This window comes from Podarcis gaigeae (genome assembly GCF_964106915.1).
Source record: "Podarcis gaigeae genome assembly, chromosome: 4".
In the NCBI taxonomy this organism is placed as follows: Eukaryota; Metazoa; Chordata; class Lepidosauria; order Squamata; family Lacertidae; genus Podarcis; species Podarcis gaigeae.
The window spans coordinates 41,713,032-41,729,593 of NC_139677.1; the positions used below are offsets into that span (position 1 = coordinate 41,713,032).

Here is a 16,562-nt window from a genome sequence, read left to right on the forward strand (position 1 = left end):
ATGCAGATGAGTGATTTTGGAGAGGATTAATTACATCTGGAGGGAAGGGTGAAACCTCCCCTCCTTCTCCCTAGCATCAAATTAAAAATCCCCTGCCACAGGAATAGCATTTAGCTTCACCCCAAGTGTTACCACATGAGTGGTAGAACAGACTTCTTTAAAAAGGAGGAGTGTAGGGACACTTTTATTCCATGTGTATGGAATGAAAGGATGCACACGAAAACCTCTAGTCATCGTTCATTCCTTCTGACCAAGCTTGCAATAGAAATTATACACGTCAATGCATATTAATTAATAACTGGTGCCTTTATTTTTCTATATACATTTTAAATATGGCACATCAGACAGTAGTTCTAGGATAAACCCAAATAATAAAACACAGACAGACAGTAGATCGAATCATTCAGTGCTGAACACATTAGGGAACCAAATTTTAGAAGGTCTGGAAAAGTTGGTCTAAAAAGAAATATGACCAATAAGCAGGTTGAAGGCATAGAAATATTCTCTGCATTTCAAAGTTATTTGGTAAAGATATCCCCATTGCTTCTAACATGCCACTTTCTTTTTCATACAACATCAATGAATGTAGGTCTTTCTGGTAGTCCGTTACAGAACAAGGATGAAGTTTGTTGTAGCATATATCAGCCGTCTGGTGGCAATGTCCTTGCAGATCCATTCGTCGTCTTAATAACGAAGACAGACTGTATTTTAATTGTATTTTTTAGCAGTAAAGCCACCCGTATCCATGATTATTATTGTTTAACAGTCGATGGTGGGCAGCTACTTTGCAAAGCAGTGTGGTAGTGGTAGTACAGGAGATAACAAAAGCTCAGTCATGGTGTTTCTCTGCTTTGGGACCCGTGAGGACTTCTTCCCCCTCTTGGGCGGCAACAGTGCCTCGAGCATGCCGGCCGAGCGGTTGGGCACATTCTGGCTTGGAATGGGCATTTGTCTTCACAGCTATTTAAAGACAGTAAGTCAGAGAAGACAATGTGGTAAGTGCACACTTCTGTTCCATGGAGTATGTACAGGAACGCATGAAAAGACTATGTCTATTGTGATCATGCGAAAGGAGGTACAGAATGGCTCCACATTGCATGGAGGATCTTCATTCATTATCATTTTGTTACATGGGAGATTTACGTTCTACACAAGCCCTATCATTTAGTACAAATTTCAACCCGGGGTGGGAATCAATCAACCTGGGTGTGGACCAAGCATGCCGCATTGAACTCAAATGTAAAGGAAGGCTTACCTGCATGTTTCTGCATTAAACTCCTTGTGTTTCTGAAGGCAGCTGTCTTGGTTCTCCATACACAAGTAACAGCTGCAGTTCTCTTTGTTCTGAAATAAATTGCCAGTGCATTTCCATTTACAGATGCACTCGCAATTTTCCTCATCAAAGTTCATATTTGGTGCACACATCGCAAGTTCAGCAAGTGGAGGGAGTCCTGGCACATGTTTTGGAGGAAAGAAAGAGAGAGAGAGAGAGATTTATAAAACTCCCCACCCTCTTCCGAAAATGTTGGCACCTCATCATTTCACTATACGTCACAGATATAGGGTATCACTGTCACTCAAAGGTAATATCCTGTAGGTGTACAGCAAGACTTGAACTTAACCTATAAAATGCACTATTTATGGCACTGTGCGTCCAGAAATCTGAACTCCTATCAACCTACAGTTAAAACTATGGAGCTGATATTCTAGCAGAAATAAACAATGTCTGTATGGATACGGACTTTAAAAGTCATGACAGCAATATACATACATTTAAAGTGTACCATACACCCCAGGTATTCTAGGAACTGCAGTTCCCCCCTGCAGCACTATGTGTATGATGTATACACAGCCATGTTCTAGTTTTTTTTTTCCAGTTGGGCTCTAAAGAGTTAGTTTAGCCTGTGTTTGCAGGCTTTTTGCCTTCCCCCTTTGGAACAGAAGACCCTAATGACAATTTCACAAACTCCTCCTTAGTTTCTCCCACATGGTTTGCTTTGGGGCGGTGTGGTTGTTTAGGAAAAACAAAGTGCAAAGCACCCTTGAACATCTGGCGCTAGCTGTGCAGCGCTTTTGTTCCAGGTCATTAATTGCAATCACAATTATCTGGAGTTGCTTCTCTTCCCAGGGGTGGGGCAGTATTTGTCTCAGCAATGGCTAGAAATCACTTGGTAAGTATTTTCTTCCCACCTGCTTTGAACATCAGGTTCTCATGCCATATCATGAGGAAATTGCTCTTGAAACTTGCCCAGATTTTACTATCTTTCCAGGTGCACATAGCCTAGGATAATCAGTGATGATGATGACGACGATGATAATCCCGCTGCGCATGTAAAGTTGGGTGGGAGTATCTGGGAGGAGGACAAATGCTTTGCTTCAAATGAAGGAGTGTTACTTCTGTCTGATTGAGCTTCTCATTTCAGTTGATTCTAGCAAAAGCAAAATGCTTTTAACTACCAATCTGCCCAGATTCACTCTTTTGTTCCTGGATACAGAGTTACAGAAGTGGGGGAGATTCCCCCACCCACCTATTCCAGTTTGATAATGTTGTTATTCATAATGTTGTTATGTTGTTCTTTTAACTGGTCCAGATTTCGCTATTAAAGTGAGTATATAAGTAGTACTAGTATATACCTTCCCTTCTGCCAGGACGATCTTTGTCTACAACACATTCACATTTATCGCTGTCCCACATCCAGCCACTATGACACAGTTTGTTTATTTGAGGACAACTAGAAGAAAACAAAAGGCCAAATAAATATGTTAAGAACACATTTAAAAAGTAACTGATGTATACACACCGCTTCGTTATATATTTCTTATGGAAGTGTGGTATATAAATATTCAAATAAATACATGCAAAAATGGCATTTGAGAGCCAGCTTGCTGGGGGGGGTAGTCAAATTAATTAAAGGTAAAGGGACCCCTGACCATTAAGTCCAGTCACAGATGACTCTGGGGTTGGGGCACTCATCTCACTTTATTGGCCGAGGGAACCGGCGTACAGCTTCCAGGTCATGTGGCCAGCATGACTAAGCCACTTCTGGCGAACCAGAGCAGCGCACGGAAATGCCGTTTACCTTCCCGCCAGAGCGGTACCTATTTATCTACTTGCACTTCATGCTTTTGAACTGCTAGGTTGGCAGGAGCAGGGACCGTGCAACGGGAGCTCACCCTGTCACGGGGATTTGAACCGCCAACCTTCTGATCGGCAAGCCCTAGGCTCTGTGGTTTAACCCAGTGCCACCCGTGTCCCTACACCTAGTCAAATACATTAAACCAGGGTTCCTCAATTTGGTGCCTTCCACATATTTTGGACTACAATTCTCATCACACCCAGCCAGCACTAACATGCTGGATGAAGCAGATGGTAGTTACAGCCCAGAACATGAGGAATATACCAGGTTGGGGAAAGGCTGAGTTAAGTAGACTGATGGCACATGGCCGTGGTGTATTGGGGCTCACAGTCTGTTGAGAAGCTTCTGCATTTAGAGACGTGTCTTAGGAACTTCGACCAGAAGCCTCATTGCCGTCAAAGGAACAGTTCAAGGAATTACATTTGCTAAGTCATCAAACTGGGGCCTCGATACATTCCAACTGCCTGCTGTTTATTAATTTGTCACAGCTGCCTGTGACAGTTTTGACTCTCTTCTTTAAAAATGTAAATATTAAAGATGGCTTAGTAATTTAAAAATGCTGCTAGAAGAGAAGTCTATATGTTAAGTAACATATTTCTACATTGTTTTTCCAAGCAGTCATTAACTTTTCTTTGTAGCATTGAAAAACATACTTTTTAAAAACATCGGATAACCACTGATCTTGGAACAAAGCATACAATTCATGAACACTCAGAAAAGCTTCATGACTGATTGTGTATCTTTAAAAAAAAGTGGGATAGAGAGAAGACTGCCCATCTTACCTATCCTCTTCTGGATATTGAACAGATCTTCGTATGATAGTGTACGATGGGCGCTGAGCATTTGTTAAGCACTTGCAACTGGTGTGGTTTGCAATTTTGACTTGAATCGGATCTGGCACATTTGTTAAAGGAACTGAAATCTCAAAGAGCTGGAAAGATGAAATACAGCATTTTTACACTATTAAAACACATTGTTAAATAGCCTCCCCTCATTGTTAAATAGTCTCCACATTTCCTGCTCAATGAAGCAAAATAGAGGATTGAGCTTCATGTTAGGAATCTTCAGTTGCGTGTTGAGTCCCACAATGCCACCCACCAAAAAATTCACACTTCACACATGATTTTTTGTTTAAGGTTTTTGGCATAATTTTGGCCACAACTTTATTCAAATACAAAAAATGTGAGTGGTTGCTTAGGCATTGGTTATGACTATCTGTCCTTGCCCCAGGGACAGAGCTGACTTCCGGATTCCAGCGGAAGCCAGCGTGGGAAACAAGTATTGGGTGAGAAAATGAAGCTGGGCAACAGTCCATCACTTCTCACCCTCATGTTCCGGTGGGGCTTGCATGGCCCAAGTCCGACTCCGGGGACAAGGACGAAAAGAATGGCAAGCCCCTGGATTCCTTTAACGGAATTCCCTTTCCGCATCATTTGGAGGGATAGGCACTTACCCCTCCAAGCACCAATTTAACCAATGCCTAACCGCCAACCTTACAAGTTGTGATGATTTGCTACGCAGTAGGCAAAAACCAAATGGCACCAGCCAATCAGCCAGATGGCAAAATTCCTACCAGGCCCCCACACCAAGGCGAACGACCCCATGACAGGCATAGCAAGGTCAAGCGATCATGAAAAACCACCCTATAAAAGGGAGGGAGGGCGGGTGATCCAATGCAAAATGGCCAAGAGGACGTCCTACGTCTGGCCCCTGTATTTAAAGACTCTGACCCCTCCTCCAAATTGGCAACAATCAAAACTCCCCAGCAACCCAAGGTTAACCACTTAGAGGCTTGGGTTCCTCACCAAATTTGCCTAGTCACTGCAGGGTGGCCTGTTTCCCCAACCGCAACACGTGCTCTCTGCTATGGAGAACACGCTTTACAATTTGCCCCTAAGGAGATGCGATGGGTATGAGTCTAACATGTACCCCATGTCCTCCTCTTCACATTGTGGGTCTATAGTTCTACAGACATGAGTGAATGTGGGACAGCCATTCACTTGCTCTGCCATGGTGAATAGATTCATAGCTATGGGCAACTTTCGTGGCCTTGTTCTTCCCCAACATGGCATCCTCTGCGTGTTTTGGGTTACAACTCCTATCAGCTAGGGTTGATGGGAGTTCAACGCCAGAGGACACCCTGTTGAGTGGCTGGTCTTCCTACACACACTTACTTAGGAAAGAGCTATCTATGAGTCTATTCCATTAAGAGGGGCTTGCTTCAAAGTCAACCTGCATAGGAGTTGACGGTTAAGGAGAAACAAACTGCAGAAGAGTAGAAAAAAGTCCAAATACCATTTTGGATATGTAAGATGTGCTGGTGTTCACGCAGCTTAGGCTCTCTTCATTGCAGCAGCCTCCGCATCTGTAGACATTCACACAAGGAGGCTTGAAGAATTTATTGGTGGCCGTGCCCAGCTCTTTGGCAACTTCCACGCAGGTCTCCCTCGGCACGCACTGAGTCCTTTGCCACTCCTCATCTATGACTGGAGAACAAGGGAGCCATTCTAAAAGCAGCAGTTGTCATCACACAACTGGACTCACCAGCTCACTGGCCTGCTCTCTGAGTCCTGTTTGAGATGCAGCACTGCACTCTGACGGGGGGAAAGCAACATCATGACATCTGCTGTTTATTAATATAAATGAGCCAAGCGAGTTGTGCAATTAAATGCAGCAGAGTGGAGTGCTCCCTCCGCCATGGTATTTCATTCCCACCCACCCCTGAAACAGCCAGTCAACATTTCATGGCCATGCTCAGTCCTCACTGGGCTGTCTGATGGGCATGGTTCTCCCATGAGTTTTCCCTGCAAAAACCTGGCACTGCTGCAAACCAGTTTCTGCTTCCTTTCTGTGTTTGGATGGTCCCCTGTTGGCCTGCAGGGATGCACACTCACCTCTGAAATGGCAATTTGGAAAGAGAGGGATCATGCTCAATTCTGAATTGCTTCAATCAAGGTGAGAGCTTTACCAACTGACCGCCATAGCTGATGTAGTTATAATTTCTCCCCTTATCCTTTCTGTGCTTTACAATGTGTTCTGTAAAACCCAGATATGATAGATTCTGTTATCAGCCCGCTTAGAGGTGCAGGACGGCCGTGGTAACTAACCTCATGATCTGCCAGATCCACACAATGCTGCCCAACACTGATGATCCAATGCCATCATGGGATCCAGCTTGGGGTGACATGAAGCTTATGAAGACCAGTTGCAGGGACTCACAACTGAGGAGAACATGGTGACCTTCAGGCCCTGCTTGTGGGTTTCTCCAAGACATCTGGTTGGGTCACTGTCAGTTCAGGATGCTAGACTGCACTGGGCCCTTGGCCTGATCCAGTCAAGCTCTTCTGATGTAACTGGCCAGAAAAGGGGTGGGAATAATGTCTGGCCTTCTCCTGACCTTTTAGCAAATATCTGATGAGCTCAAAGGGGGGCAGGTGAAACTTTTCATAACATGGCGGCAGACATTATGACCTGCTCTTTGGTCACCTGATCAAACGGCTGTTAAAAGGGAGAGCTATAAGGGCCAGTTGAGGAATTAGCAACCCTTGGTCTAACTACAAAAATGCAGATGCCACAGCACACCTGTAGGGTATGACCAGAGCCCATGGCATCCTTTCCAATGTTTTGGTCTCTGTTTCTTCCACTCTTTGTAAGAACAGATGTCCAGGAAGCTCCTGCCCAGAAAAGTCCAAGCTGATAAAGTGTTTTACATCAGGGCACACCTAATAAAAACAGGCATTTGAATGTTTCTGCATTTCAAGCTGCTGTTGGCACATTCCTTTTAAATATTGCTGTCTGTTTACATTTTTCCTTGCAGTGGAAAAATGCTTTGTTTAGAGCAGAGTTGCTCGAACTGTGTTGTGAGCGGAAACAAAGAAAAATACCTAGTTTTGTGCAGAAAATCTAAAGAAGTCTGTAGCAGGTTTAGAGGACATTCCTCCTCTTTGTCTCCTTTGGTACGTAAGGCCACTGCCCATATTGCATTCAGCACACATGAGACAGAATGCCTGATACAGAGCTTGCAACAATGGGTTTGACACCTGTCTGCACTTCAGACTCAGAACTTCGATCAAGCACCCTATCAGCACATTGAATTTTTTGTTTTGTTTTTTTTCAGGGTGTGAATTTGCAAGTTTGTAGACACCTTTCCAGGTGAGCACATTAAATCATGGAATAAATGCTTCATGGCTTCTGCTTTCCTTCCAGGGATCCATGCAGCTTCTCCCAGGGTAGCACCCCAAGCAAAAAAAATCCATTGCTTTATTGCCGACAAAGTATCATTTCCTCCCAGCCAAACAAGCACCACAAACACGATTGTGGGATGCTTTCAGTATAGTGGCTATACTATATCAATACATATTGGACAGTGTCTGTGACATCTCTAGACACATGGTGACTCCTAACTGTACCATTTTCGACTTCTTAAAATATTATTTTACTTTATTTTCAAATGGATTTTTTTTTTTAAAAAGACAGCTTCCTGCTTATATCACTCAGAGCACTGACATAACCTTATGAACAAGGAGCAGACCCATCAGCAAATGTGTGTGTGTGTGTGTGTGTGTGTTTCAGGCACAAAAAACACATAACAACCTGCCTTTCACATAAAAACAGGGGTGTCCAAAGACCTTTTGATACCTGAGGAGAAGCATCTCACAAAAGTATGGATAATTTGGATGGTTAAAACTTGGGTAAGTATTGATGTCCAGTTATTATTATTATTATTAGGACCCATGGAAGGGATGGGGGGGGAAGTCAGGAGATTCAGAGCAATCTTGATATATGGATCTTGAATTATTTTTATATGTGTTTATATTTGTTAAAAATCAAATAAAAAAAACTTACACACAAAAAAGAGAAACGTCTCACAGCCACCACCCCGCCACACACCCACCCACCCGGATGCGAGCGCAAACTCTGTAAGTCTTCTTCTGGTGGTGAGGAAAGAGCCTTTTTTGGTTTCCACTTCCTGCCCAGCAGTGGAGTTAGCATTGGCTCTTCTCTTCAGGAGAAGCCAACCAGAGCCCCACCACACTGCCCGGTGAGGGGGACGAATCTTCCACTGACTTGTCAGCGATGCCTCTCCTCTCACAAACTTGGTAGGAGAGGAGATGTTCTGCAGAGCTTTGCTGCCAGTCCCTCACAGCTGCTAGAGACCAGGGAGAAGACCAGTGGCAAAGCTGCGGGGTGGAAGAGGGGTGATGCTGCTTGCAGGATGCCACCTCATGGGTGGGTCAGCTCTGCATACAAACAAGACAGCAACCTGACATGTGTCACTGTGGATCCAGAAATATTCAGTTCATAAACTGTGAGCCTACCTTTTAGTATCTCAATATCATAGAAAGCAGCAGCAAATCTCGTGGAGCGATGCGAGGCTGATCTGGAATCCAGACCGGCCATGCCCTTAAGCTTTAGCCGGCACTTCCAAAGCTTCCAGTCCTCAGAGTGTGTGATGCGAAGAAGCTCTTCCAGGCTAGAAGCTTTCCTGATCTGCTGCTCTGACCACTCCAGGGCAGAAAGTGATGTTCTCTGTAAGAAAGGGGCGAAAACAAAAGATCAGCCCTGTGCCTACATATATAGACCTTAGGTAGCAAAGAGCACACATTTCTGTTGAATGTGCCAATGTAATACAGACTGTAAAAATATAGACTTAAAAATATATATCAGGGTGTCTTAAATAATTACTCTTGGATTAAAGGAGGTGTTATTTTCTAAGGTTTGTAACTAAAGAATTAGTTACAAAGGATGCCAGATATGGGATCACCAGCCCATGGTTTTTCTATTATTTATTAATTAATTAAATTTATATACCACCCTTCATCCTAGCATCACAGGACAGTTTACAATATAAAAACACAAAAATACATAGCATACTAACAACAAAAGCAATAAAGGCCATTGGTTGTTTAATTAGCCAAGGGTCTGGTAGAAGAAGAATGTTTTTGCCTGGTGACAAAATATATGTAATGAAGGCACCAGGTAAGCTTCCCTGGGGAGAGCATTCCACAAATGGGGAGCCACCAAAGAAAAGGCCTGTTCTCGTGTTACCGCCCTCCAGACCTCTCCTGGAAGAGGCACAAAAAGAAGGGCCTCCGATGATGGTTGCAGGGTCTGAGTCGATTCATAAGGAGAGAGGTGCTCCTTGAGATACTGCTGGATAAATGATCCAAAATGTCAGGAGTCTGTCCCTTGTTCAAATCTGACCAAGAATTACTAATCATAGAAAATACAAAGAATTCCCCTAGCATACCAAGAAGTGCCTTGGGATAAACAAACATATATCCAGTCAGTAGAATCATGAAGAACTGACTTACAGTAGCCATGAAAAACATTCAACAATGTCCATAACATTTTACAGTTAACTTGATGTGTAAAGCATACTGTTGCATGCACAAGATGAAAGAGCTCACAGCATTAACACAGATTGTGTCTTCCTATTAGGTTCCCAGGGAGACTGAAAAGTCATAGCTTTTGGTCCAGCATATAACAAGAGAGCAGTGAGAGAAGAACTGGGAGGTAGATTTAGGAACTTAAGATTGTTCCTCCATTTCAGAAGACCCTATTGTCTCCTGAAGTTGCATCCGTGGTCTTCACACTCTGCAGCATTGACTCACGGGGAATTATGAATTATTTGAGGACATTTATCGAACATGGTTTGCTTTCAACCAACCCAGGAACCAAGCTGTAGAAGCTCCTTAACCTGGCACACACACAGAGGGTACAATGCCATGCCACTGGCATGTGGAAGATTTTTATGACCAAGCAGTACCAAAAATGTCAATCCAGGAGATAAAAGAACCTGGTTGGTGGCTCCAGCCACATTCCCCCCAAAATGGAATATATAAAATAGCTGAAAGCTACTCATATTCCTTAGCTACTGTGTCTTGGGATTTTTGTTTTCGATTTATTGTAACAGCTTGCCACATCGTTAAAAACCAAGTAAAACACACAATTTCTTGTGAACTTTGAAGCACCGGAAAGGGAGGGCATATCTTTCTACTCATTTTCATGAACAAAAAAGGCATGGGCTGGATAAAGCTCTCCAAGTTCCCTTTACCTTCCCCACTCCCCCTCAAAGTGATAAGTACATCAAGGACATGCAGTGGGATGTTAAAAAACATGTGCTTTTTATCTGCTCTTGCCGTTTTAAAAACATGATGCATGGTAACAGCCAACAAAAGAGGGCTCTCTTTCAAGACCTACCAAAGAAGAATGGCACTCCTCAGGAAAATTGATGGGATCAATTTTCCGGAATATTGTGACCACATTTATTTTATGTAGAAACCGTTGCTCATCATGACTTTTAGTCACAAGGAATTGAAAGAAGCAGAGGGTTCAGAAAGCCAATAAATATGTTCATTGACAACATGTGTACTTTACAAAATTTCTTAACTCCTGAGGAAATAAATATTCACAGCACATGCCATGAAATGTAATTTGTGGCGGTAGCCCTGGAACATTGGGCTGTGTTTCCAATTGCTGTATTAAATGAAAAATAAGCTTGATCTCTCATCTCTCAAATTTTGCTAATTAAGCAGGCATGTACATAGAGAATATCCCCATGGCTAATCAGTTGAGCTGTGTTGAGGTGGCCTGGCTATTTACTGGGTTAGAGCAGGGTGTGATAGCTGGCCACCTAGGGATGGGAGCAGAAATTAAATTCAGTGCACATTTAAAGGTGAAACTATCAAGTTTTCACTTTCTGAAACAATAAAAGAACTAAAACACAGACATCCTTTAAAATTCGTACTTACCTGAATTTTGTGATGCAGCACTCCATAGAACTGTAGAGTTAGAACGGACCACAAGGGTCATTTAGTCCAATCCCCTGCAATGCAGGAATCTTTTGCCCAGTGTGAGGCTTGAACCCATGACTCTGAGATTAAGAGTCTCATGCTCTACCGACCGAGTTATTCTGAATTCCCACCAAACTATGTTTACAACAAAGCATACTTAAGGGGAAGGTGTGCATGAAATGAATATATTAGTGGGGGGAAAGACAAAAATGATAATGTGGGGGCACTGTTTGCAAAAATGAATACATTAGTCAAAACTGCATACAAAAAAAAAAAAATGGGCCACTTGACTATCCAAGCCTGGAAGTCAGATTTGGATCCCTGAAAAGTAGTGCTTCCTTCTCCCCTAGGGCAGAAGAAACATCTTGAAGAAACCATCTCTTACAGCACCTGCTCTTCAGATTTGGCTTTGCCAAACTTCCCCTCGTAGCTCTTTCTGGAACAGCTGTCTGGGAGAAAAAAACCTCTCAATAAACAGCCTGAATCTTCTTTGCTCAGTGCACATGACCATAGGGTCAAGTACCTTTTTAAGGCAGATGGAGATTTACCGCAAACATCCTGGCTTTTGTCAAAGGAAAGCCTGGACATTGGCTCTGAACTCCCGCTTGGAATCAGGGAAGAAGCGAGGAATGAAGAGCAACATTGGAAATGGGGGTGGGATAAAGATCTACATTGGGATTCTCTGCCGCTATGGATCCTTCCACTTGAGGCAATCGCCTCACCTTGCCTCATGGGTGGGCCGGCCCAGGGTGTCACTGCCTTTCATTAGGTTCACAAATGCTAAGAGGGGAGAACCCTGAAGCTACTTTGCCCAGACAAGAGCCTCTACACACACACACACACACACACACACACACACACACACAGTGTTTCTTCTGCCTTGCTGCTTCCTGGAGATGATTAAATTCGACTTTCTCCCACCCGGTGTCTGCTGGCTACTCTCCCTACCCAACAAGAGAGGCATTGTTCTGTCTCTCCAAGCTCATACCAAGCTCTTCCAAAACTTCCTCTGTAGTCTCTCCATCTATTGGCCCAAGCCTGTGGGAGGAGCTCTGCTTGAATTGGGCCAAACCAGAGCAGCTGTCTTTACAGGTCAGGGACACTGTCAAAGCAATGGTTCCTCTTTTTTCCCAGAAGGCGCAGTATCTGGCCTTTTGTGAAGTGATGGAGTTGAGTGCCAAGCCCAGCATTTGGGGGCTACAGGAACAGCAACACTACATAAGAGAGAGGCCAACTATATAGGCACTCCCGCTGGACTTGACTGATTCTGGTACGCAGCACCGAGCTGTATTTAAACTCCAACACCTCTCTGGTCCTAACGCCACACACACAGGCAGATCCTCTCTCTTTGTCTAATGAAACACAGGCTTCAACTTGCTGTCACACTGGGACCAAGCCCATGTTAATTAGGCAGGTTACAGTCATTGTGTAAAGTTCAGGAAATATCTCTCTCTCTCTCTCTCTCTCACACACACACACACACACACACACACACACATTGCGGTTGTAATATGATACGGTGAGGGAAACCAACACTTTTTGCCACACACTGCTGGGAAATTTTAAAACAGGGTCCCCCATTGGCAGACCAGATGAGTCTTGGGGTGTGATCCAGCAGGGACCTTCTTATGTTCTCAAAGGGAATTCTGCACATAGGTGTTTCAAGGCACTTGCCCTACAGAAAGGACATAATTTAAGCTTGGGCTCTTCTCTGTAGCATAAGATCCCTGCCAAGAGGATAGTAAAGCCAGTCCGGTCCATCAATCTACTTCACACCAAGCTGCCCATAGTTCTACGTGAAAGAAGAGCTGCTTGATGTCGCTGAGATTTAGAATAACCTGCTGCTCAAAATGTTTCATAGCACTTTTGAGCCACAGGCTGCAATTCTGTACTCACTGACCTGGAAATAAGCCCCCTGCAATTCAATGGGCCTTTCTTCTGAGTAGGCAGGTATAGAATTGCATCAGCTGAAATATATTCCAAACTATAGAAAAATCAGCAAATAATAGGTAATTGGTGTAAAAAAATAACGATTTCAAAACCTCCGGAGATTTAACAGAAAGCACAAAGTAGCCTTTTCTCGTTCCTATGTAGAAATCATTGGCAGCCCAATCCTTATGCAAGGACGGTCAACAGTGGAGCCCACTCCCAAGCAATTATGCATAGCATAAGTTGGCAGCCTTAATTTTATTAACAATAAATGCATTTTGATAAGATAAAAGGAAATCATTTCATGGAGGATACCAGAAAGGTTGACTTCTACCCTAGCACAAAGTAATGATTACCCTCTCTCTCTTTTTAGTTTGACCTACACAGTATATCCATGTTGCTTCTGCAATATAATTGGCATTATATCATTGTACTGCAGAAATACCCTGGGGCCTGACTGATTCACATTTTTGCCAAATGCCAGCAGTTGCATTCCCCTTCCCACCCCCGTTAATTTAAACATAACAGGATTCTTGCTTGAATCTTCAATTCAGTTTTCTGATTTACTGAAGAAGCTAACAGTAGAATGTAACAAGTTAAGGAAATGAGGAACACTGATACCTTTTCTAAACTTTCAAAGTCTCGTAAATATGCTATTTACACAATGAAGTTGTAAGGGAGGCTAGAATATTATCATTTGAAAGCTTACACCATGAACCAACCTTAGAAGGCATTTCCCATATCAGATCTGGCAAAGAATTACTTCTCAAACCACACAGGAATTCAGCCTTAATTATTCAGACTGGATTGGTACATTATACAGCAGTAAGGAGTTTCTCTAATCACACATACATTTGACAATGTCCTGGAATGACAAAAACTTCTAGGAACTAGATATTAAAGGGCAGTAGCAAATACGTTATTTGGGAACAGTATTTAAAACCTAATTATTTTTAAAGTGGATCCATGTAAAAACAGAGTGACTGATAGGTCAAAAAGACAACCTTCCTAATCTTGCCAAAGAAAGGGAAGGCTTACAGATAATGCACAAATTGTTTGGAGAGATGCAGCAAAAGCACTGACTGAGGATGAAACAATTTAAGAGAAGGATATGTTATTGCAAAAAGTTCTGTCATACTGGAATTCTCAAAAAGGTTCCCATTTGGTCATGTGCCACCGCTGAAAATGAATTATCGTTTAACACAATATATATTTTAAGTGGCCAAAAAAGAAAAGTATCAATCAGCTGTGTATGTAGATTCATTACATTACTGTTTTCTATATACTCCTTAAGACAGAAGTCAGCCAAAAGTTAAATACTATTTATTTCAATGGGTTAGTTGAATATGCACTTTAGTCTTCCCCTTGGAAATCTGGCAGGTCAGAAAAATGCTTAAATTGGCTGGACCATGCTGTTAAATCTTCTCTGACGGTATTACATGTGTTGAAGTTGTTTATTTATGCAATACATAAGAGTCACCCCAGAAAGAACTTTAAAAGGTGCCACTGTAGTCCAAAGATCGTTTCAGACAGGAAAACCCATGTGGTCTCGAGACTCCTATTGATGCAGACAATTCCAAAATAAAGCCCACTTACCTTTACAGATCCATGTTCAGAACCTTGCAGCAGTTGTAGAAAAGACACTATAAATATGTTTACAGTTGTCCACGGCTTGTACATCCTTGTGGTTGACGTCCACACTTTGCTATATAGTTGAAGTCACACAGCTGGAGAAGAACGTTTCGAAATTCATTTCTCTACAAACTGCTAATGTTTTTAAAAATGCATACCCAGAATCTTACTCTCCACGTAAACTTAAAGTGTATACACGAGATGTAAACAGCACAGTTAAAAAAGAAGAGTAAAATTCACTTAAACAATGTCATCTCTTTCTTGTAGGTACTTTTTAGATATAAAAATACAAAAGTAAAAAAATGTTTCCAGAAGCAGGCAACTACAGGTCCCAGTCTATTAAAAAAAATAATCAATCCATCTCCCACCTGGACACAAAGAGAAACTCAAAATTAATTCGTGGTCCAGGAAAGCTTAAAATCTGCTGAGGGGGTTTGGTGCTCCATGTTACAAGCTTCCTTTTAAGACAGCAGTAGAACGGCCGATGCTTTGAGCTAGAGAGAGCTGTAATCCAACTCTCTGTATTGAAACTTTTTTTCACAGCCTTCATGGAAGCCTGCAGAAGCCTGCGTCTTAAATCTGATACAGACACTGGCAGAAAACAAGAGTCACATGTTGGCTCCTATCCCATTCTGTCCCTACCAATGGTGTAGCATTTACTAAACTAACCGATGCAATGTGTGCCACCATTATTTTAAAAGGTATTACCTGAAACATGAAACTTCAGCACATGGTCTTACAAAGTATACATACTACAATAGGTGCACTCCTACAGCTACACACACACACACACACACACACCGCTTTCCTTTACATTTTCTGTGTTGTAAAGATTTTGACAAAACCATTTCATTTATTAAAACAGTGCTTTTACAAAGAAAGGGCATGAGACTGTACGTTTTAGATGAAAACGCTTTTTATTACAGATAAACAGAATGTTTATATATCATGTATATCCGAGAGTAATAAAAATGCAGCTGTACCCATCTACGACACTCTAATAGCTAACTTTGGGTCTAGGCATACTAGAAATATTATTTGGGCTCTATGTGGCAAACCCGCATGATCAGTACTAATGAAGCAAATGGAATCAGTAAATGCAGTAAAGATCAAGGTGTACAGCTGCACACATATTTTTAAAAAGCCAGTCAGCCTGGGTTCTGCTACCCCACGTCATTTGTTTCCAATCTTTGATTTCCAAGTGGTGGCTCTCTCAAATCCATTTCTTGCATTTCTGAAGTCATTAAAGGCTTGTTGAATTTCTTCCTGTGTATTCATCACAAATGGACCTAAGATATAGATTGCAAAATTCAAGATAGTATTTAATGATTGCGGGCTTCAGTGGCGTAGCGTGGGGGGTGCAGGGGGAGCGGCTGCACTGGGCGCAACATCTGGGGGTTAGGGGGCGCAAATCCACGGGTTAGGGGGTGCAAATTACTTGCCTTGCCCCGAGTGCTGACAACCCATGCTACGCCACTGGCGGGCTTTAGGCTTTCTGTAGATGAATTCAATTTGCATCTCATTCCTTCTCCTTTCTCCTCCTGCTTTTTGGTCCCCAAATTCATTCCCAAGGGCTCAGCTGTGTTGAAGGTTGGCATAGAGGTTGCACCGCATCAAATGATTGCTGAGTGAGCAATTGAGCAAGGATTGCTCAATAGCATTTGACGGCAGGTTCTTCTCTTCCCTTCTTCACATTAAAGGGAAATCTTCACATTAAAGGGGATTCCACACATGCTAGCGGTGGAAGGGGAAGATCTGACTCTATAAAATCAGGTGCAGCTAATCAATACTTTGGGTGCCTCAACTGCCCCCTGACCCCACTGATTTTGGCCACTGCAACAGAAAGAGGGGGAAATGAGGTAGACATGTGGGTGGAGCACAGCGCCCTGATGGGATGCAAACTGTCCCCTCCCTGGTCATCAGACTGGTTGGTTGATAAGGAGGAAGGCTGTGGGGTGAGCACACCCACTGCTTGTATGCAGCCCTGATGGACTGGCCATGGGTGACTGTGGCCCTTGTACCACAGACTGTTAGCCACCATGCTGTAAATGATGGAGGAGTTTGCCAC

At 42.9% G+C, this 16,562-nt stretch overlaps 2 protein-coding genes across 3 annotated transcripts in view; both read right to left on the bottom strand.

Moving 5' to 3' along the window:
- Window positions 1–287: 287 nt before the first annotated feature.
- On the bottom strand, window positions 288–15,160 carry VEGFD (vascular endothelial growth factor D). Its single transcript, XM_083734522.1, has 7 exons — window positions 14,459–15,160; window positions 8,456–8,666; window positions 5,433–5,623; window positions 3,920–4,068; window positions 2,635–2,732; window positions 1,256–1,451; window positions 288–960 (listed from the first exon to the last, which is right to left on the bottom strand). Exons 1-7 carry the CDS (start codon window positions 14,540–14,542, stop codon window positions 834–836), a joined length of 1,056 nt encoding a protein of 351 aa, XP_083590648.1. The 5' UTR covers window positions 14,543–15,160; the 3' UTR covers window positions 288–833.
- Window positions 15,161–15,392: 232 nt separating this feature from the next.
- PIR (pirin) overlaps window positions 15,393–16,562 on the bottom strand; it is a 28,360-nt gene continuing 27,190 nt past the window's right edge. For both annotated transcript variants that reach the window (XM_083734588.1, XM_083734587.1), the window contains exon 10: window positions 15,393–15,783. In XM_083734588.1, coding sequence (XP_083590714.1) covers window positions 15,668–15,783 — 116 coding nt within the window. In that variant the 3' untranslated portion in view covers window positions 15,393–15,667. The remainder of the gene's footprint in view (window positions 15,784–16,562) is intronic.

Coding starts and splice junctions, on each gene's coding strand:
- VEGFD (XM_083734522.1), bottom strand. CDS start 14,542: ATGTACAAGCCGTGGACAACTGTAAACATATTTATAGTGTCTTTTCTA. Junction 8,667..14,458: donor CTGAACATGGATCTGTAAAG/GTAAGTGGGCTT, acceptor CCTTTCTTACAG/AGAACATCACTTTCTGCCCT. Junction 4,069..5,432: donor CATCTTACATATCCAAAATG/GTATTTGGACTT, acceptor TCATCTTTCCAG/CTCTTTGAGATTTCAGTTCC.